The sequence below is a fragment of the Oncorhynchus mykiss genome, chromosome 9 (assembly GCF_013265735.2).
Source record: "Oncorhynchus mykiss isolate Arlee chromosome 9, USDA_OmykA_1.1, whole genome shotgun sequence".
Lineage (NCBI taxonomy): Eukaryota > Metazoa > Chordata > Actinopteri > Salmoniformes > Salmonidae > Oncorhynchus > Oncorhynchus mykiss.
In genome coordinates, this window is record NC_048573.1 from 4,338,229 (window position 1) to 4,361,071 (window position 22,843).

General features: G+C 43.9%; 1 protein-coding gene and 2 long non-coding RNA genes across 7 annotated transcripts in view; 2 read left to right on the forward strand and 1 right to left on the reverse strand.

Annotated features, from left to right (window-relative positions):
* The window catches only part of LOC118965972, a 29,460-nt gene extending 13,051 nt beyond the window's left edge, over window positions 1-16,409 (forward strand). Inside the window, exon 2 of the long non-coding RNA XR_005053145.1 lies at window positions 14,943-16,409. This is a non-coding gene — a long non-coding RNA (uncharacterized LOC118965972). The remainder of the gene's footprint in view (window positions 1-14,942) is intronic.
* On the forward strand, window positions 4,294-4,767 carry LOC110531312. The gene is made up of 2 exons (XR_005053144.1): window positions 4,294-4,330; window positions 4,406-4,767. It is a non-coding gene; the product is annotated as an uncharacterized LOC110531312 (long non-coding RNA).
* LOC110515469 (butyrophilin subfamily 1 member A1) overlaps window positions 5,266-22,843 on the reverse strand; it is a 49,821-nt gene continuing 32,243 nt past the window's right edge. For 2 of the 5 annotated variants that reach the window (XM_036987122.1, XM_036987123.1), the window contains exons 2-5: window positions 15,792-16,175; window positions 15,172-15,456; window positions 14,907-15,049; window positions 5,266-6,679 (exon numbers count right to left, since the gene is read on the reverse strand). In XM_036987122.1, coding sequence (XP_036843017.1) covers window positions 6,554-6,679; window positions 14,907-15,049; window positions 15,172-15,456; window positions 15,792-16,175 — 938 coding nt within the window. In that variant the 3' untranslated portion in view covers window positions 5,266-6,553. Of the gene's footprint in view, window positions 6,680-14,906; window positions 15,050-15,171; window positions 15,457-15,791; window positions 16,176-18,822; window positions 19,001-22,843 lie in introns of those variants that run through there. The other 3 variants (XM_036987124.1, XM_036987125.1, XM_036987126.1) reach the window with 3 other exon arrangements.

The window sequence follows — 22,843 nt, forward strand, 5'->3', positions numbered from 1 at the left end:
GTGGACCATACAGCCCATCTATAGTGTAACACAGTGGACCATACAGCCCATCTATAGTGTATTATTGTACCATAGTGGACCATACAGCCCATCTATAGTGTAACACAGTGGACCATACAGCCCATCTATAGTGTAACACAGTGGACCATACAGCCCATCTATAGTGTATTATTGTACCATAGTGGACCATACAGCCCATCTATAGTGTAACATAGTGGACCATACAGCCCATCTATAGTGTAACATAGTGGACCATACAGCCCATCTATAGTGTAACATAGTGGACCATACAGCCCATCTATAGTGTAACACAGTGGACCATACAGCCCATCTATAGTGTAACACAGTGGACCATACAGCCCATCTATAGTGTAACACAGTGGACCATACAGCCCATCTATAGTGTAACACAGTGGACCATACAGCCCATCTATAGTGTATTATTGTAACATAGTGGACCATACAGCCCATCTATAGTATATTATTGTAACATAGTGGACCATACAGCCCATCTATAGTGTATTATTGTAACATAGTGGACCATACAGCCCATCTATAGTGTATTATTGTAACATAGTGGACCATACAGCCCATCTATAGTGTAACATAGTGGACCATACAGCCCATCTATAGTGTAACATAGTGGACCATACAGCCCATCTATAGTGTAACATAGTGGACCATACAGCCCATCTATAGTGTATTATTGTAACATAGTGGACCATACAGCCCATCTATAGTGTATTATTGTAACATAGTGGACCATACAGCCCATCTATAGTGTAACATAGTGGACCATACAGCCCATCTATAGTGTATTATTGTAACATAGTGGACCATACAGCCCATCTATAGTGTATTATTGTAACATAGTGGACCATACAGCCCATCTATAGTGTAACACAGTGGACCATACAGCCCATCTATAGTGTAACACAGTGGACCATACAGCCCATCTATAGTGTATTATTGTAACATAGTGGACCATACAGCCCATCTATAGTGTATTATTGTAACATAGTGGACCATACAGCCCATCTATAGTGTAACACAGTGGACCATACAGCCCATCTATAGTGTAACACAGTGGACCATACAGCCCATCTATAGTGTATTATTGTACCATAGTGGACCATACTGCCCATCTATAGTGTAACATAGTGGACCATACAGCCCATCTATAGTGTAACATAGTGGACCATACAGCCCACCTATAGTGTATTATTGTAACATAGTGAACCATACAGCCCATCTATAGTGTAACACAGTGAACCATACAGCCCATCTATAGTGTAACACAGTGGACCATACAGCCCATCTATAGTGTATTATTGTAACATAGTGGACCATACAGCCCATCTATAGTGTATTATTGTAACATAGTGGACCATACAGCCCATCTATAGTGTAACATAGTGGACCATACAGCCCATCTATAGTGTAACATAGTGGACCATACAGCCCATCTATAGTGTAACATAGTGGACCATACAGCCCATCTATAGTGTAGCATAGTGGACCATACAGCCCACCTATAGTGTATTATTGTAACATAGTGGACCATACAGCCCACCTATAGTGTATTATTGTAACATAGTGGACCATACAGCCCATCTATAGTGTAACATAGTGGACCATACAGCCCATCTATAGTGTAACATAGTGGAACATACAGCCCATCTATAGTGTATTATTGTAACATAGTGGACCATACAGCCCACCTATAGTGTATTATTGTAACATAGTGGACCATACAGCCCATCTATAGTGTAACATAGTGGACCATACAGCCCATCTATAGTGTAACATAGTGGACCATACAGCCCATCTATAGTGTAACACAGTGGACAATACAGCCCATCTATAGTGTAACATAGTGGACCATACAGCCCATCTATAGTGTAACATAGTGGACCATACAGCCCATCTATAGTGTAACATAGTGGACCATACAGCCCATCTATAGTGTAACATAGTGGACCATACAGCCCATCTATAGTGTAACATAGTGGACCATACAGCCCATCTATAGTGTAACATAGTGGACCATACAGCCCATCTATAGTGTAACATAGTGGACCATACAGCCCATCTATAGTGTAACATAGTGGACCATACAGCCCATCTATAGTGTAACATAGTGGACCATACAGCCCATCTATAGTGTAACATAGTGGACCATACAGCCCATCTATAGTGTAACATAGTGGACCATACAGCCCACCTATAGTGTATTATTGTAACATAGTGGACCATACAGCCCATCTATAGTGTATTATTGTAACATAGTGGACCATACAGCCCATCTATAGTGTAACATAGTGGACCATACAGCCCATCTATAGTGTAACACAGTGGACCATACAGCCCATCTATAGTGGACCATACAGCCCATCTATAGTGTATTATTGTAACATAGTGGACCATACAGCCCATCTATAGTGTAACATAGTGGACCATACAGCCCATCTATAGTGTAACATAGTGGACCATACAGCCCATCTATAGTGTAACATAGTGGACCATACAGCCCATCTATAGTGTAACATAGTGGACCATACAGCCCATCTATAGTGTAACATAGTGGACCATACAGCCCATCTATAGTGTAACATAGTGGACCATACAGCCCATCTATAGTGTAACATAGTGGACCATACAGCCCATCTATAGTGTAACATAGTGGACCATACAGCCCATCTATAGTGTAACATAGTGGACCATACAGCCCATCTATAGTGTAACACAGTGGACCATACAGCCCATCTATAGTGTAACACAGTGGACCATACAGCCCATCTATAGTGTAACACAGTGGACCATACAGCCCATCTATAGTGTAACATAGTGGACCATACAGCCCATCTATAGTGTAACATAGTGGACCATACAGCCCATCTATAGTGTAACACAGTGGACCATACAGCCCATCTATAGTGTATTATTGTAACATAGTGGACCATACAGCCCATCTATAGTGTAACATAGTGGACCATACAGCCCATCTATAGTGTAACACAGTGGACCATACAGCTCATCTATAGTGTATTATTGTAACATAGTGGACCATACAGCCCATCTATAGTGTATTATTGTAACATAGTGGACCATACAGCCCATCTATAGTGTAACACAGTGGACCATACAGCCCATCTATAGTGTATTATTGTAACATAGTGGACCATACTGCCCATCTATAGTGTAACATAGTGGACCATACAGCCCATCTATAGTGTATTATTGTAACATAGTGGACCATACTGCCCATCTATAGTGTAACACAGTGGACCATACAGCCCATCTATAGTGTATTATTGTAACATAGTGGACCATACAGCCCATCTATAGTGTAACATAGTGGACCATACAGCCCATCTATAGTGTAACATAGTGGACCATACAGCCCATCTATAGTGTAACACAGTGGACCATACAGCCCATCTATAGTGTATTATTGTAACATAGTGGACCATACAGCCCATCTATAGTGTAACATAGTGGACCATACAGCCCATCTATAGTGTAACACAGTGGACCATACAGCCCATCTATAGTGTATTATTGTAACATAGTGGACCATACAGCCCATCTATAGTGTAACATAGTGGACCATACAGCCCATCTATAGTGTAACACAGTGGACCATACAGCCCATCTATAGTGTATTATTGTAACATAGTGGACCATACTGCCCATCTATAGTGTAACATAGTGGACCATACAGCCCATCTATAGTGTAACATAGTGGACCATACAGCCCATCTATAGTGTATTATTGTAACATAGTGGACCATACTGCCCATCTATAGTGTAACATAGTGGACCATACAGCCCATCTATAGTGTAACATAGTGGACCATACAGCCCATCTATAGTGTAACACAGTGGACCATACAGCCCATCTATAGTGTATTATTGTAACATAGTGGACCATACAGCCCATCTATAGTGTAACATAGTGGACCATACAGCCCATCTATAGTGTAACATAGTGGACCATACAGCCCATCTATAGTGTAACACAGTGGACCATACAGCCCATCTATAGTGTATTATTGTAACATAGTGGACCATACAGCCCATCTATAGTGTAACATAGTGGACCATACAGCCCATCTATAGTGTAACATAGTGGACCATACAGCCCATCTATAGTGTAACATAGTGGACCATACAGCCCATCTATAGTGTAACATAGTGGACCATACAGCCCATCTATAGTGTAACATAGTGGACCATACAGCCCATCAATAGTCGACTATCAGATGTCCTATGAACAATAACCATGATAATCTGTAGAACAACTGATGCAGCATAGTGGCTAGAAAAGGTACTGAAGCCTGGGATTGGTCCATCTGCATTTACCCCACTGGCTACTTCCTGATTGGTATTATATTATTAAAAGGTCCAGAAGCCTGGGGTTGGTCTCACTTCCTGATTGGTATTATATTATTAAAAGGTCCAGAAGCCTGGGGTTGGTCTCACTTCCTGATTGGTATTATATTATTAAAAGGTCCAGAAGCCTGGGGTTGGTCTCACTTCCTGGTTGGTATTATATTATTAAAAGGTCCAGAAGCCTGGGGTTGGTCTCACTTCCTGGTTGGTATTATATTATTAAAAGGTCCAGAAGCCTGGGGTTGGTCTCACTTCCTGATTGGTATTATATTATTAAAAGGTCCAGAAGCCTGGGGTTGGTCTCACTTCCTGATTGGTATTATATTATTAAAAGGTCCAGAAGCCTGGGGTTGGTCTCACTTCCTGATTAGTCATTATTTATAATGTGTTAATACCAGTTATTATTCACTCTAAAATGAGATGTTTTCATTTATATGATAAAATATGGTAATTTTCCCTCTGTTGTGTAGTGATGGTCATTCAGTCTTCTGTGAGCCGGATCATTTGTCTCGGTTCACCTAAAAAGAGACGTTCACTCGGCTCCCGAACGGCTGATCGTTCAGTATGGCTTAGAAATGGGGAAATCATGACAAAATAGTCCATACAAATTCTAAAACGTTGACTACCATTATGTCAGATGGTGAAATGGGAGTTGAAATTTTTACCAAATTATTAGATGGCCTGCAACAAAAAAACATGGCCTGAAATAGCTGGTCCTTTCACTATATGATGTGCATTGAGACATTTACACACAGAAAGAAAATGTGTGGACCAGAATGTGGCGCTCTTCTCTCCTCTCTAAACTCGCTCTGAGGAATACCATCAGAGAATTAAAAAAAATAATTCATACAAATCATTGAACCAAAAAGGAACCTTTCAATCACATTTTAATTTCACCTTTATTTTGAGTCATGCTGAGACAAAGGTCTCTTTTTCCAAGTGAGCCCTGTACAGCACCACACTACAATAAACACATATGACACCTTCAAATAAATATAATTATACACTACAATACGATCATATAAAACAGACAGGCATCAGAGTGGCTCAGTTTTCTAAGGCACTGCATCTCAGAACAAGAGGTGTCAATGCAGTACCTGGTTCGAATCCAGGCTGTATCACATCCGGCCGTGCTTAGGAGTCCCATAAGAATTTGTTCTTAGCGGGCTTGACTAGTTAAATAAAGGTTACAATTTAAAAAACAATAAAATGCCCTAGAGGCACCAGTTCCTCAAATCTTAGTGCATTGTGCTAAGTTTATCATATAAGCCCATTGCGAGCACCTTACTACCTAGAGCCATGGGGCGGCAGGTAGCCTAGAGAAAAGCATTGGGCCAGTAAACGAAAGGTTGCTGGATCGAATCCCCCAGCTGCATTCAGAAAATATTTAGACCCCTTGACTTTTCCCACATTTTTTGACATTTACAACCTTATTCTAAAATGGATTAAATCGTTTTTTGCATTCTTTGGTACCCTTTACCTGGCGCTGTAAATAAGTTATTTCAGGTTTTATTTTTAATAAATTTGCTAAAGATTCTAAAAACCTGTTTTGTCATTATGGGGTATTGTGATGTCATTATGGGGTATTGTGATGTCATTATGGGGTATTGTGATGTCATTATGGGGTATTGTGTCTAGATTGATGACGATTTTATTTAATCCATTTTAGAACGTCTGTAAAGTAACAGAATGTGGAAAAGGGGAAGGGGTGTGAATACCTTCCGAAGGCACTGTATCTAAACCAGCACCTCTATCAGAGTCCTTCGGTCTCAACGTAGACTTTGATCAGACGCCATTCTTGTGATTATTGTGACTTTGCCATTGTAATTGTGTGTAAACTTGTATAGTCAAATTAATCTATGATCGTATGCTATCCATTTGTTTGTATGCTGTTCTTTGAATGACATTTTAATATTTGATTATTAACCAATGATCGTCATTAGTTCAAATCCCTGAACCAACAAGATGAAAAGTCTGCCAATGTACCCTTGAGCAAGGCACTTAACCCTAATTGTTCCTGTAAGTTGCTCTGGATAAGAGCGTCTGCTAAATTACTAAAATGTAAATATAGCCATGCATATTCCTATGTAGTCATAGTTAAGGTCCTTGTAACTCCAGGATAGTGGGTTTGATTCCTGGGACCATCCAAACATTTCTGTTAAATGACACATAATACTATTAATATAGATAATTTCACATCTAAACCAATGACAGACTGGGATTCATTGGCCTCATCTTCCTCATTCTTCGTCGTTTCCTTGTTCATTTCTGACGTCCACGCTTCCTGTTTAAACGGGATGAGAGACAGGATTAGAACGGAACTGTCTAATAGAACCTCACATGAACACAGTCAACTAACAGAACTGTCTAATAGAACCTCACATGATCAGTCAACTAACAGAACTGTCTAATAGAACCTCACATGATCAGTCAACTAACAGAACTGTCTAATAGAACCTCACATGATCAGTCAACTAACAGAACTGTCTAATAGAACCTCACATGATCAGTCAACTAACAGAACTGTCTAATAGAACCTCACACGATCAGTCAACTAACAGAACTGTCTAATAGAACCTCACATGATCAGTAAACTAAGAAACATTTTAAAAAAACGAAACACTAATTAATTTCATATAGGAGTATAATATGGTTGACATCACCTATTGACCGTGTAGACCAGTGGTCCCCTATTGACCGTGTAGACCAGTGGTCCCCTATTGACCGTGTAGACCAGTGGTCCCCTATTGACCAGTGGTCCCCTATTGGCCGTGTAGACCAGTGGTCCCCTATTGACCGTGTAGACCAGTGGTCCCCTATTGACCGTGTAGACCAGTGGTCCCCTATTGACCGTGTAGACCAGTGGTCCCCTATTGACCGTGTAGACCAGTGGTCCCCTATTGACCGTGTAGACCAGTGGTCCCCTATTGACCGTGTAGACCAGTGGTCCCCTATTGACCGTGTAGACCAGTGGTCCCCTATTGACCAGTGGTCCCCTATTGACCAGTGGTCCCCTATTGACCAGTGGTCCCCTATTGGCCGTGTAGACCAGTGGTCCCCTATTGGCCGTGTAGACCAGTGGTCCCCTATTGGCCGTGTAGACCAGTGGTCCCCTATTGGCCGTGTAGACCAGTGGTCCCCTATTGGCCGTGTAGACCAGTGGTCCCCTATTGGCCGTGTAGACCAGTGGTCCCCTATTGGCCGTGTAGACCAGTGGTCCCCTATTGACCGTGTAGACCAGTGGTCCCCTATTGACCGTGTAGACCAGTGGTCCCCTATTGACCGTGTAGACCAGTGGTCCCCTATTGACCGTGTAGACCAGTGGTCCCCTATTGACCGTGTAGACCAGTGGTCCCCTATTGACCGTGTAGACCAGTGGTCCCCTATTGACCGTGTAGACCAGTGGTCCCCTATTGACCGTGTAGACCAGTGGTCCCCTATTGACCGTGTAGACCAGTGGTCCCCTATTGACCGTGTAGACCAGTGGTCCCCTATTGACCATGTAGACCAGTGGTCCCCTATTGACCAGTGGTCCCCTATTGGCCGTGTAGACCAGTGGTCCCCTATTGACTGTGTAGACCAGTGGTCCCCTATTGACCGTGTAGACCAGTGGTCCCCTATTGACCGTGTAGACCAGTGGTCCCCTATTGACCAGTGGTCCCCTATTGGCCGTGTAGACCAGTGGTCCCCTATTGACCAGTGGTCCCCTATTGACCGTGTAGACCAGTGGTCCCCTATTGACCGTGTAGACCAGTGGTCCCCTATTGACCGTGTAGACCAGTGGTCCCCTATTGACCGTGTAGACCAGTGGTCCCCTATTGACCGTGTAGACCAGTGGTCCCCTATTGACCAGCGGTCCCCTATTGACCGTGTAGACCAGTGGTCCCCTATTGACCGTGTAGACCAGTGGTCCCCTATTGGCCAGTGGTCCCCTATTGGCCAGTGGTCCCCTATTGGCCGTGTAGACCAGTGGTCCCCTATTGACCATGTAGACCAGTGGTCCCCTATTGGCCAGTGGTCCCCTATTGGCCGTGTAGACCAGTGGTCCCCTATTGACCATGTAGACAAGTGGTCCCCTATTGACCAGTGGTCCCCTATTGGCCAGTGGTCCCCTATTGGCCGTGTAGACCAGTGGTCCCCTATTGACCATGTAGACCAGTGGTCCCCTATTGACCAATGAGACCAGTGGTCACCTATTGACCAATGAGACCAGTGGTCACCTATTGACCGTGTAGACCAGTGGTCCCCTATTGACCAGTGGTCCCTTATTGACCAGTGGTCACCTATTGACCGTGTAGACCAGTGGTCACCTATTGGCCGTGTAGACCAGTGGTCACCTATTGACCGTGTAGACCAGTGGTCACCTATTGGCCGTGTAGACCAGTGGTCTCCTATTGACCAGCGGTCCCCTATTGACCATGTAGACCAGTGGTCCCCTATTGACCATGTAGACCAGTGGTCCCCTATTGGCCAGTGGTCCCCTATTGGCCGTGTAGACCAGTGGTCCCCTATTGACCATGTAGACAAGTGGTCCCCTATTGACCAGTGGTCCCCTATTGGCCAGTGGTCCCCTATTGGCCGTGTAGACCAGTGGTCCCCTATTGACCATGTAGACCAGTGGTCCCCTATTGACCAATGAGACCAGTGGTCACCTATTGACCAATGAGACCAGTGGTCACCTATTGACCGTGTAGACCAGTGGTCCCCTATTGACCAGTGGTCCCTTATTGACCAGTGGTCACCTATTGACCGTGTAGACCAGTGGTCACCTATTGGCCGTGTAGACCAGTGGTCACCTATTGACCGTGTAGACCAGTGGTCACCTATTGGCCGTGTAGACCAGTGGTCTCCTATTGACCAGCGGTCCCCTATTGACCATGTAGACCAGTGGTCCCCTATTGACCAATGAGACCAGCGGTCCCCTATTGACCAGTGGTCCCCTATTGACCAGTGGTCCCCTATTGGCCGTGTAGACCAGTGGTCTCCTATTGACCGTGTAGACCAGTGGTCCCCTATTGGCCAGTGGTCCCCTATTGACCGTGTAGACCAGTGGTCCCCTATTGACCAGTGGTCCCCTATTGACCGTGTAGACCAGTGGTCCCCTATTGACCAGTGGTCCCCTATTGGCCGTGTAGACCAGTGGTCACCTATTGGCCGTGTAGACCAGTGGTCCCCTATTGGCCGTGTAGACCAGTGGTCACCTATTGACCAATGAGACCAGTGGTCACCTATTGACCAATGAGACCAGTGGTCACCTATTGACCGTGTAGACCAGTGGTCCCCTATTGACCAGTGGTCCCTTATTGACCAGTGGTCACCTATTGACCGTGTAGACCAGTGGTCACCTATTGGCCGTGTAGACCAGTGGTCACCTATTGACCGTGTAGACCAGTGGTCACCTATTGGCCGTGTAGACCAGTGGTCTCCTATTGACCAGCGGTCCCCTATTGACCATGTAGACCAGTGGTCCCCTATTGACCAATGAGACCAGCGGTCCCCTATTGACCAGTGGTCCCCTATTGACCAGTGGTCTCCTATTGGCCGTGTAGACCAGTGGTCTCCTATTGACCGTGTAGACCAGTGGTCTCCTATTGACCGTGTAGACCAGTGGTCTCCTATTGACCGTGTAGACCAGTGGTCCCCTATTGGCCAGTGGTCCCCTATTGGCCGTGTAGACCAGTGGTCCCCTATTGGCCGTGTAGACCAGTGGTCCCCTATTGGCCGTGTAGACCAGTGGTCCCCTCTTGGCCGTGTAGACCAGTGGTACCCTATTGACCAATGAGACCAGTGGTCTCCTATTGACCATGTAGACCAGTGGTCCCCTATTGACCAGTGGTCCCCTATTGACCAATGAGACCAGTGGTCCCCTATTGACCAGTGGTCCCCTATTGGCCGTGTAGACCAGTGGTCCCCTATTGACCAGTGGTCCCCTATTGGCTGTGTAGACCAGTGGTCCCCTATTGGCCGTGTAGACCAGTGGTGGTTGTCCTCATTCATTACAGCTACAGTGGTGGTTGTCCTCATTCATTACAGCTACAGGGGTGGTTGTACTCATTCATTACAGCTACAGGGGTGGTTGTACTCATTCATTACAGCTACAGTGGTGGTTGTCCTCATTCATTACAGCTACAGTGGTGGTTGTACTCATTCATTACAGCTACAGGGGTGGTTGTCCTCATTCATTACAGCTACAGGGGTGGTTGTACTCATTCATTACAGCTACAGTGGTGGTTGTACTCATTCATTACAGCTACAGTGGTGGTTGTCCTCATTCATTACAGCTACAGGGGTGGTTGTACTCATTCATTACAGTGGTGGTTGTCCTCATTCATTACAGCTACAGTGGTGGTTGTACTCATTCATTACAGTGGTGGTTGTCCTCATTCATTACAGTGGTGGTTGTACTCATTCATTACAGTGGTGGTTGTACTCATTCATTACAGCTACAGTGGTGGTTGTCCTCATTCATTACAGCTACAGGGGTGGTTGTACTCATTCATTACAGCTACAGTGGTGGTTGTCCTCATTCATTACAGTGGTGGTTGTCCTCATTCATTACAGCTACAGGGGTGGTTGTACTCATTCATTACAGCTACAGTGGTGGTTGTCCTCATTCATTACAGTGGTGGTTGTCCTCATTCATTACAGCTACAGTGGTGGTTGTACTCATTCATTACAGCTACAGTGGTGGTTGTACTCATTCATTACAGCTACAGTGGTGGTTGTCCTCATTCATTACAGCTACAGGGGTGGTTGTACTCATTCATTACAGCTACAGTGGTGGTTGTCCTCATTCATTACAGTGGTGGTTGTCCTCATTCATTACAGCTACAGGGGTGGTTGTACTCATTCATTACAGCTACAGTGGTGGTTGTACTCATTCATTACAGCTACAGTGGTGGTTGTCCTCATTCATTACAGCTACAGTGGTGGTTGTACTCATTCATTACAGCTACAGTGGTGGTTGTCCTCATTCATTACAGCTACAGTGGTGGTTGTCCTCATTCATTACAGCTACAGTGGTGGTTGTACTCATTCATTACAGCTACAGTGGTGGTTGTCCTCATTCATTACAGCTACAGGGGTGGTTGTACTCATTCATTACAGCTACAGTGGTGGTTGTACTCATTCATTACAGCTACAGTGGTGGTTGTACTCATTCATTACAGCTACAGTGGTGGTTGTCCTCATTCATTACAGCTACAGTGGTGGTTGTCCTCATTCATTACAGCTACAGTGGTGGTTGTCCTCATTCATTACAGCTACAGTGGTGGTTGTACTCATTCATTACAGCTACAGGGGTGGTTGTACTCATTCATTACAGTGGTGGTTGTACTCATTCATTACAGTGGTGGTTGTCCTCATTCATTACAGCTACAGTGGTGGTTGTACTCATTCATTACAGTGGTGGTTGTCCTCATTCATTACAGTGGTGGTTGTACTCATTCATTACAGTGGTGGTTGTACTCATTCATTACAGCTACAGTGGTGGTTGTCCTCATTCATTACAGTGGTGGTTGTCCTCATTCATTACAGTGGTGGTTGTACTCATTCATTACAGCTACAGGGGTGGTTGTACTCATTCATTACAGCTACAGTGGTGGTTGTACTCATTCATTACAGCTACAGGGGTGGTTGTACTCATTCATTACAGCTACAGTGGTGGTTGTACTCATTCATTAGTGGTTGTCCTCATTCATTACAGCTACAGTGGTGGTTGTACTCATTCATTACAGCTACAGGGGTGGTTGTACTCATTCATTACAGCTACAGGGGTGGTTGTACTCATTCATTACAGTGGTGGTTGTACTCATTCATTACAGGGGTGGTTGTACTCATTCATTACAGGGGTGGTTGTACTCATTCATTACAGCTACAGTGGTGGTTGTACTCATTCATTACAGCTACAGTGGTGGTTGTACTCATTCATTACAGCTACAGTGGTGGTTGTACTCATTCATTACAGTGGTGGTTGTACTCATTACAGCTACAGTGGTGGTTGTACTCATTCATTACAGCTACAGGGGTGGTTGTACTCATTCATTACAGTGGTGGTTGTACTCATTACAGCTACAGTGGTGGTTGTACTCATTCATTACAGTGGTGGTTGTACTCATCCATTACAGCTACAGTGGTGGTTGTACTCATTACAGCTACAGTGGTGGTTGTACTCATTCATTACAGCTACAGTGGTGGTTGTACTCATTCATTACAGCTACAGTGGTGGTTGTCCTCATTCATTACAGCTACAGTGGTGGTTGTACTCATTCATTACAGCTACAGTGGTGGTTGTACTCATTCATTACAGCTACAGTGGTGGTTGTACTCATTCATTACAGCTACAGTGGTGGTTGTACTCATTCATTACAGCTACAGTGGTGGTTGTCCTCATTCATTACAGCTACAGTGGTGGTTGTACTCATTACAGCTACAGTGGTGGTTGTACTCATTCATTACAGCTACAGTGGTGGTTGTACTCATTCATTACAGCTACAGTGGTGGTTGTACTCATTACAGCTACAGGGGTGGTTGTCCTCATTCATTACAGGGGTGGTTGTCCTCATTCATTACAGCTACAGGGGTGGTTGTACTCATTCATTACAGGGGTGGTTGTACTCATTCATTACAGCTACAGTGGTGGTTGTCCTCATTCATTACAGCTACAGGGGTGGTTGTACTCATTCATTACAGTGGTGGTTGTCCTCATTCATTACAGCTACAGGGGTGGTTGTACTCATTACAGCTACAGGGGTGGTTGTCCTCATTCATTACAGCTACAGGGGTGGTTGTCCTCATTCATTACAGTGGTGGTTGTCCTCATTCATTACAGCTACAGGGGTGGTTGTACTCATTACAGCTACAGTGGTGGTTGTCCTCATTCATTACAGTGGTGGTTGTCCTCATTCATTACAGCTACAGGGGTGGTTGTCCTCATTCATTACAGCTACAGGGGTGGTTGTCCTCATTCATTACAGTGGTGGTTGTCCTCATTCATTACAGTGGTGGTTGTAGCGTGAGTGGAAGTAGGGAGATCTTATATTATATCTTATATATATTTTATATATATTATATATATCTTATATATATTTTATAAGATCTTATCTTATAAAAGTGTTGAACTAAGACAGTGCTGAATAACAACATGTGAATTTACTCATAAAAGCAGCAGCTCTTTGCTGTGTTGGTTGAGTCTCTCGTCATGGTTTTGAAATCTCACAGTATTTGATGCGTGTTAGAGCCTTTGTTTAACAGCCTATGGCATGAATAAACCATGCAGACATTCATCTGAGTTATCTGATTGGCCAGCGGTAGGCCTATAGGTGCACTTGATTTGCTCTCTGGGCCTGCCACTTAGGCAGAACTCTACCTTACAGTTGAAGTCAGAAGTTTACATACACCTTAGCCAAATACATTTAAACTCTGTTTTTCACAATTCCTGACATTTAATCGTTGTAAAAATTCACTGTCTTGAGGTCAGTTAGGATCACCACTTTATTTTAAGAATATGAAATGTCTGAATTATAGTAGAGAGAGATTTATTTTCAGCTTTTTATTTTTTTAAATCACATTCCCAGAGGGTCAGAAGTTTACATACACTCAATTAGTATTTGGTAGCATTGCCTTTAAATTGTTTGACTTGGGTCAAACGTTTCGGGTAGCCTTCCACAAGCTTCCCACAAAAAGTTGGGTGAATTTTGGCCCATTCCTCCTGACAGAGCTGGTGTAACTGAGTCAGGTTTGTAGGCCTCCTTGCTTGCACACGCTTTTTCAGTTCTGCCCACAAATTTTCTATAGGATTGAGGTCAGGGCTTTGTGATGCCAACTCCAATACCTTGACTTTGTTGTCCTTAAGCCATTTTGCCACAACTTTGGAAGTCTGCTTGGGATCATTGTCCATTTGGAAGACCCATTTGCAACCAAGCTTTAACTTATGTCTTGTGATGTTGCTTCATAATATCCACATAATTTTCCTTCTTCATGATGCAATTTATTCTTCGGTTTGTAAGCCTCCCCCTTTTTCCTCCAAACATAACGATGGTCATTATGGCCAAACAGTTCTATTTTTGTTTCATCAGACCAGAGGACATTTCTTCTTAAAAGTACGATCTTTGTCCCCATGTGCAGTTGCAAACTGTAGTCTGGCTTTTTTATGCCAGTTTTGGAGCAGTGGCTTCTTCCTTGCTGAGTGGCCTTTCAGGTTATGTCGCTATTGGACTCGTTTTACTGTGGAAATAGATACTTTTGTACCTGTTTCCTCCAGCATCTTCCCAAGGTCGTTTGCTGTTGTTCTGGGATTGATTTGCACTTTTCGCACCAAAGTACGTTCATCTCTAGGAGACAGAACGCGTCTCCTTCGTGAGCGGTATGACGGCTGGTTGTGTGTGTACTATTGTTTGTACAGATGAACATGGTACCTTCAGGTGATAAAGTAGTAGATCCACCCCATAACACTACCACACCAGGAAGTAACTCCACCCCATAACACTACCACACCAGGAAGTGTGACTTACCTTTCTGAAGGTCAATATCCCTTTTTTTATCAACAGGTAGAGGAGACCTCCAGCTACAGCTACAGCTTCAACAAGAACTGCTCCAAGAACTGCTACAAGAACTGTCAGCCAGCAGGAATGACAAGTCCTAGGAAACATTTGATCTGAAACACAGGATGTAGAATTATTACAATACCTAATGCTTATTACACATGAAATGACTTTTAAAACAGGACTTTTTTTTTTACAGATAGTGCCTTCATTCAAATATCCAAAACAGACTCACCTGGAACATGAACCTGTCTCTCCTTCATGTGTTTGATCTCCAACTGTTGAACGCGACAAGTGAAGGTGTTGTTGTCAGAGTTCGGGACGATGACATGGCTTGTCACAGTGTAGCAGCCTTCACGGTCTCTGGACGTCTCTGTAGGTCCAGCAGCAGGGAGGACACGTCCCTGAGCGTCAAACCACTCCATGACAGGCTCTGGGTAGCAGCCTTCAGCCTCACAGCGCAGGACCACCTCATCGCCTTCCATTCTCTCAATGATGATAACTGGTCTGGACACAGCACCTATACAGATATACCACGGCTTTCAGCCAGTCAGCATTCAGGGCTAAAACCACCTAGTTTATAATGTTTGTGATATCAGACCATATACAGCAGCTTTCAGCCAGTCAGCATTCAGGGCTAAAACCACCTAGTTTATAATGTTTGTGATATCAGACCGTATACCACGGCTTTCAGCCAATCAGCATTCAGGGCTCAAACCACCTAGTTTATAATGTTTGTGATATCAGACCGTATACCACAGTTACATGGACTTGGGTTAAGCTAAGTATGTAGTCTAACCAATCTACAGTATGTAACTAATACTCATCATGCAATGGACTTGACATTGAACTCACCCTTGATTTCATGAGATCTGTCTCTTAAGGGGGTTTGGGTGGTCAGCAGGTGTGTTGACTCACCAACAAGGAGTTGAATGATGGTTTTCTGGTGGTCCAGCAGTGGAATGTAACAGGTGTAGTTTCCAGCATCAGAGAGTTTCACTCTGGTCAACTTTAAACTAGTGTTGCCGTTCTCTAGTTCCTCTTTGAACAGTGACGTCCTTCCCCTGAAGACTGGATTCTGGAGCACCAGATCGTCCTTCTCATCTCTGTAAAGATGGACCTCTTTTGGGTTTAGGTCCGGTCTCTGCCACTCTACTGACTGATGCACAGCGCTGACGGTGTGTCTCAGGGTGCAGGGCAGGATGACGTCATCACCAACTAAGGCCACAATGGGTTGAACTGTCCGTGAGAAAAACAGATTACAGATTCATATACTTTGAGACAAAGCAAGACATATGCCTACTGAATGTTGAGCAGGTGGATAGTGACTCCCACAACAGCTAAGGTCATTTGAACCATGAAATGGTCTATGAACATTGACTAACATCAATCCTACAAATGTGAACTTTACTCTCATACACAATTCAATAAAGCGTCTCACTAAATAGTAGGGATCAGTTAGAACAATCGGTTTATTGATGAGTTGATCGGAGGTGTTTTTATTTATTTATTTTACCTTTATTTATTTAACCAGGCAAGTCAGTTAAGAACAAATTCTTATTTTCAATGACGGACTAGGAACAGTGGGTTAACTGCCTGTTCAGGGGCAGAACGACAGATTTGTACCTTGTCAGCTCAGGGGTTTGAACTCGCGGTTACTAGTCCAACGCTCTAACCACTAGGCTACCCTGCCGCCCCAATAACTAGTGTTCTCACACACACACACCATTACTCAGCAACAGCCTGTAATGGCTTATATTTTGTGTCGACAACTCAGTGCAACGATTTCGATGTGAAGATTGTTAGAGTTGCGTAAATCCGTTCTCCACGGCATCTCCAGACTCTGTCACATGTGCTCAGTGTAAACCTGCTTTCATCTGTGAAGAGCACAGGGCGCCAGTGGCGATTGGCCAATCTTGGTGTTCTCTGGCAAATTTCAAACGTCCTGCACGGTGTTGGGCTGTAAGCACAACCCCCACCTCTGCACGTCGGGCCCTCATACCACCCTCATGGAGTCTGCTGAAATGGTCAGAAACAGACACATTTGTCATTTGTGGCCTGCTGGAGGTCATTTTGCAGGGCTCTGGCAGTGCTCCTCCTGCTCCTCCTTGCACAAATGCGGAGGTAGCGGTCCTGCTGCTGGGTGGTTGCCCTCCTACGGCCTCCTCCACATCTCCTGATGTACTGGCCTGTCTCCTGGTAGCGCCTCCATGCTCTGGACACTACGCTGACAGACACAGCAAACCTTCTTGCCACAGCTTGCATTGATGTGCCATCCTGGATGAGCTGCACTACCTGAGCCACTTGTGTGGGTTGTAGACTCCGTCTTATGCTACCACTAGAGTGAAAGCACCGCCAGCATTCAAAGGTGACCAAAACATCAGCTAGGAAGCATAGGAACTGAGAAGTGGTCTGTGGTCACCACCTGCAGAACCACTCCTTTATTGGGGGTGTCTTGCTAATTGCCTATAATTTCCACCTGTGGTTTATTCCATTTGCACAACAGCATGTGAAATTTGTCAATCAGTTTTGCTTCCTAAGTGGACAGTTTGATTTCACAGAAGTGTGATTGACTTGGAGTTACATTGTGTTGTTTAAGTGTTCCCTTTATTTTTTTTAGCAGTATATATATATATATATATATATATATATATGATACTTAGCTTGCTCCTTTGCACCCCAGTATCTGTACTTGCCCATTCATCTTCTGCACATCTACCATTCCAGTGTTTAATTGCCATATTGTAACTACTTCGCCACCATGGCCTATTTATTGCCTTAACTCCCTTATCCTCATTTGCTCACACTGTATATAGACTTGTTCCTTATTGTATGTTTGTTACTTTACTCCATGTGTAACTCTGTTGTTGAATGTGTCGAACTGCTACGCTTTATTCTTGGCCAGGTCGCAGTTGTAAATGAGAACTTGTTCTCAACTAGCCTACCTGGTTAAATAAAGGTGTTCTCAACTAGCCTACCTGGTTAAATAAAGGTGTTCTCAACTAGCCTACCTGGTTAAATAAAGGTGTTCTCAACTGGCCTACCTGGTTAAATAAAGGTGTTCTCAACTGGCCTTCCTGGTTAAATAAATGTTAAATAAAATGAAAAATACTTGAAAGAAAAAGTATGGATAATCAAAATTACCTCGATGAATTATGAAGCCTTTGTGCTTTTTTTTTGTCAAAACATAAATGCTTAAAACATTGTTTTAAAAAGTGATGTTAGCTACCAAATAAAAACGACAAAAACGCCATTCCTTCCCCAATAGGCTGGACAGGTGTAATGAACGTGTGTAAAATTACCATAACAAGTGTTCAAATCGCCTGTAAAAACACAAATGGACAGGTGAAAAAAAAGGACATTTGAAAAGTGTAGCCCTCCCCTCAACTTTTATCATTGGATCTACACGAATATTTTGGATTCAAAACGGTGAATTTCGCCTAAAGGTGACCAGTTTGCATCCCTGGTACACGGCCAGATTGTCTGGGTGGATATCATTTGTGGAACATTCCAACAGGAATCTGTGTACTTAAACTTCGTAAATAACAAGGTTACCAACAAACAACGCATGCAAAGTAGTGTTATGGGTGTAAAATGGCACAGTGATGCCATCTATTGGTAAATGTTCATTACTGAAGTCATGTTTTTTCCTGGCGTGTTTGAGATGCCCAGATTGTGACTCATGATTCATGTTTGTCCATAACTACCAGAGTGAGGACAGACATTTTCCGGAATAAACGTGGTGAGAGAAAAACGTAACTAAATGTCTCACTCTCTACCTGGTATCTTACTCTGCCGCTATACGACTTGGTATTCGTTGTTTCACCTAGAAAGTAACGTTACAACTGCAAACCCCACATTATCACTAGCTAGAAAACGTACTTACCGCCTGTGTCACTTGCTGTTGATGATATAATTAGTGAACACAACATGCAGACCGAATAAATCCTCATATTGTCCGGTTAAAGACAGAAGTCATGTAGAACTATAGGATCATGTCAACGTGACAGGATACATTGGCGTAACCGCTGAGCTGCAGTAAACACACGGTCTTATAGTCTCCTCCCCTGTCTGCATCCTTGGTATAATGCAGTCGAAATTCGCATAACCACTCGATACTGCGTTCGAAAGAGTAGGAAGCGGAGTTTACATTGACATGTCTAAGATACTTCACACAGCCAACATCAAATAATATTTGGTATTGGTATATGGTATTGGCTATAATGTAAAATACAGAATCCCACAAGATAGACATGTCTAAGTTACGGTTTTTATTTATTTAGAAACATGCGTTTAAGGGAATATTTAAGATCCCCAAATCATGATATTTCAGCTGAACATGTTGGTTTCTCACTTGTGTAACAGGGTTGGTTATGTTTCCACTTGCCTCTAAAGAAATGTGTATTTAATGTTCAAGCACTCTTATTGGTTAGTTCAACTCTGATGACAATAAGGTGTGTTGTGATTGGCCCCGCTTGCAGATAGGGGCAGATCGCGAACATGAAAATGTGATGCAATGGGTAGGTCACGCTCTGAATACTGTTTTCTATTTTACAATGTGTACAAGTTTGCTGTACATTACTGATTTATACATGTGTGGGTATATGGTACCTGTTAGGGATTGAGGGGCTTTCTGGGATGTGCTTTGGCATATGATTACTGTAAATAAGTGTGTTAGCTAGCATACACCGATGTAATGGTCACATAAGCCACTGCTAACACAGTTGTCTTCATGCTACATATTAATGCCATCGACTGTTTGAATGTTAAATGACGAGACAGAGGCATTGATGCGAGTAACCAGTCTTGTTCGGTACATGACAACACATCCGGGTATCTCAAGCACCCCGGTAAAACACAAGAGTTGCAGTAATGAACATTTACCAACAGATGGCATCACTGTGCCATCTTACACCGATAACATCGACAGCCATCAATACCGTTAAACCCTGCACAACTAACGTGCTGTTTCCCATTTAACAACAGCAGAAATAAATGCTCAACTGGGACCACTGGCCGAAGTGATTTATTTTGAGAAAACACAACGCATGGAGAGTACATATACATCTGTTACACCTGCACATACTCAGACTCCTTTCAGAAGTAAGAGGTATTTTGTACCGCCAGCCAATCACAATCTCTTTGGTGTTAATCTACAGGAGAACAAACAGGAGAACATCTCTTACCATAATTTACCTCAGGATGATAAACAAGCTTTGCTTGATTTACAATCCGATAGTTGGTCCTTACCCTCCCTGCTGATAAGGGTGGGTCAGTTGTACTCATGGATAGGACCGTTTATGTAAATGAGGGTCATAGACAGCTGCTTGACAACACCTTTTAAAAGAAACTCAGAAGTGACCCCACTTCCCAATTTCAGAATACTATCTTTACTGTCCTAGATGGGTATTTCAGATCTGGTCAGATAACTAAAACATAACACCACTTTTGGGCTGTTCAACACCCTGGAATTGCCACTTTCTATACTTTGCCGAAATTACACAACAATGTTACAAAATCTCCAGGGCGTCCTATTGTAGGGGGCATTGATGCAGTAACAGCCCCTATTGATGCAGTAACAGCCCCTATTGTAGGGGGTGTTGATGCAGTAACAGCCCCTATTGTAGGGGGCGTTGATGCAGTAACAGCCCCTATTGTAGGGGGCATTGATGCAGTAACAGTCCCTATTGTAGGGGGCATTGATGCAGTAACAGCCCCTATTGTAGGGGGCATTGATGCAGTAACAGCCCCTATTGTAGGGGGCGTTGATGCAGTAACAGCCCCTATTGTAGGGGGCGTTGATGCAGTAACAGCCCCTATTGTAGGGGGCGTTGATGCAGTAACAGCCCCTATTGTAGGGGGCGTTGATGCAGTAACAGCCCCTATTGTAGGGGGCATTGATGCAGTAACAGCCCCTATTGATGCAGTAACAGCCCCTATTGTAGGGGGCATTGATGCAGTAACAGTCCCTATTGTAGGGGGCATTGATGCAGTAACAGCCCCTATTGTAGGGGGCATTGATGCAGTAACAGTCCCTATTGATGCAGTAACAGCCCCTATTGTAGGGGGCATTGATGCAGTAACAGCCCCTATTGTAGGGGGCATTGATGCAGTAACAGCCCCTATTGTAGGGGGCATTGATGTTCCTCAATCGACTTATGTTGACTTTTTTATTAGACCATTCGCAGAACAGCTCCCCTCCTTTGTAAAGGACACCAGCAGTATGATCTCAGAACAGCTCCCCTCCTAAAGGACACCAGCAGTATGATCTCAGAACAGCTCCCCTCCTAAAGAACACCAGCAGTCTGGTCTCAGAACAGCTCCCCTCCTTTGTAAAGGACACCAGCAGTATGATCTCAGAACAGCTCCCCTCCTTTGTAAAGGACACCAGCAGTATGATCTCAGAACAGTTCCCCTCCTAAAGGACACCAGCAGTATGGTCTCAGAACAGCTCCCCGTAAACGAAAGGTTGCTGGATCGAATCCCCCAGCTGCATTCAGAAAGTATTTAGACCCCTTGACTTTTCCCACATTTTGTGACATTTACAACCTTATTCTAAAATGGATTAAATCGTTGTTGTTGTTTTTTTCAGTCACACAATTCCCCATAATGACAAAGGAAAAACAGGTTTTAGACATTTTTGCACAAAAAAAAAGAAATCACATTAACAAAAGTATTCAGACCCTTTACTCAGTACTTCGTTGAAGCAGCGTTTACAGACTTGAGTCTTCCTGGGTGTGACGCTACAAGCTTGGCACACCTGTATTTGGGGAGTTTCTCCCATTCTTCTCTAGTCTACGTTTAAGGTAATAGATAAGAGCACCTGGTGATTTTGGCAGTGAAGTTACAATGCCCCTCTTGGGCACAGTTAAAGGTCATTACGACCCCAGAGACAAATCTTAGTACCTGAGAAGAGCCTGATAAGACTGTCCCTTCTGCATCTCCCTACGTGTGACCTCTGTCGCGACCCTGGCATCACAGAAGTCTCTCACCAACTCAGCCAGGCATCGATTGCTTCTGTATGCAATAGCTGGTCCTTTCACTATATACATTGTCCCTGTCAAATAAATCAGCACCTTTTACAGACTACATAAACTACACCAAAGATGTCTGATATAAAAAACTAATGCTTCTGACATAGTGCCATATATGGAGTGGCAGGTAGACTAGTGCCATATATGGAGGGGCAGGTAGACTAGTGCCATATATGGAGTGGCAGGTAGACTAGTGCCATATATGGAGTGGCAGGTAGACTAGTGCCATATATGGAGTGGCAGGTAGACTAGTGCCATATATGGAGTGGCAGGTAGACTAGTGCCATATATGGAGTGGCAGGTAGACTAGTGCCATATATGGAGTGGCAGGTAGACTAGTGCCATATATGGAGTGGCAGGTAGACTAGTGCTATATATGGAGTGGCAGGTAGACTAGTGCCATATATGGAGTGGCAGGTAGACTAGTGCCATATATGGAGTGGCAGGTAGACTAGTGCTATATATGGAGGGGCAGGTAGACTAGTGCTATATATGGAGGGGCAGGTAGACTAGTGCCATATATGGATGGAGTGGCAGGTAGACTAGTGGTATATATGGAGTGGCAGGTAGACTAGTGGAATATATGGAGTGGCAGGTAGACTAGTTCCATATATGGAGTGGCAACCTCACATGAACACAGTCAACTAACATAACTGTCTAATAGAACCTCACATGATCAGTCAACTAACAGACCTGTCTAATAGAACCTCACATGATCAGTCAACTAACAGACCTGTCTAATAGAACCTCACATGATCAGTCAACTAACAGTCAACTGTCCTCATTCATTACAGCTACAGTGGTGGTTGTACTCATTCATTACAGCTACAGTGGTGGTTGTACTCATTCATTACAGCTACAGTGGTGGTTGTC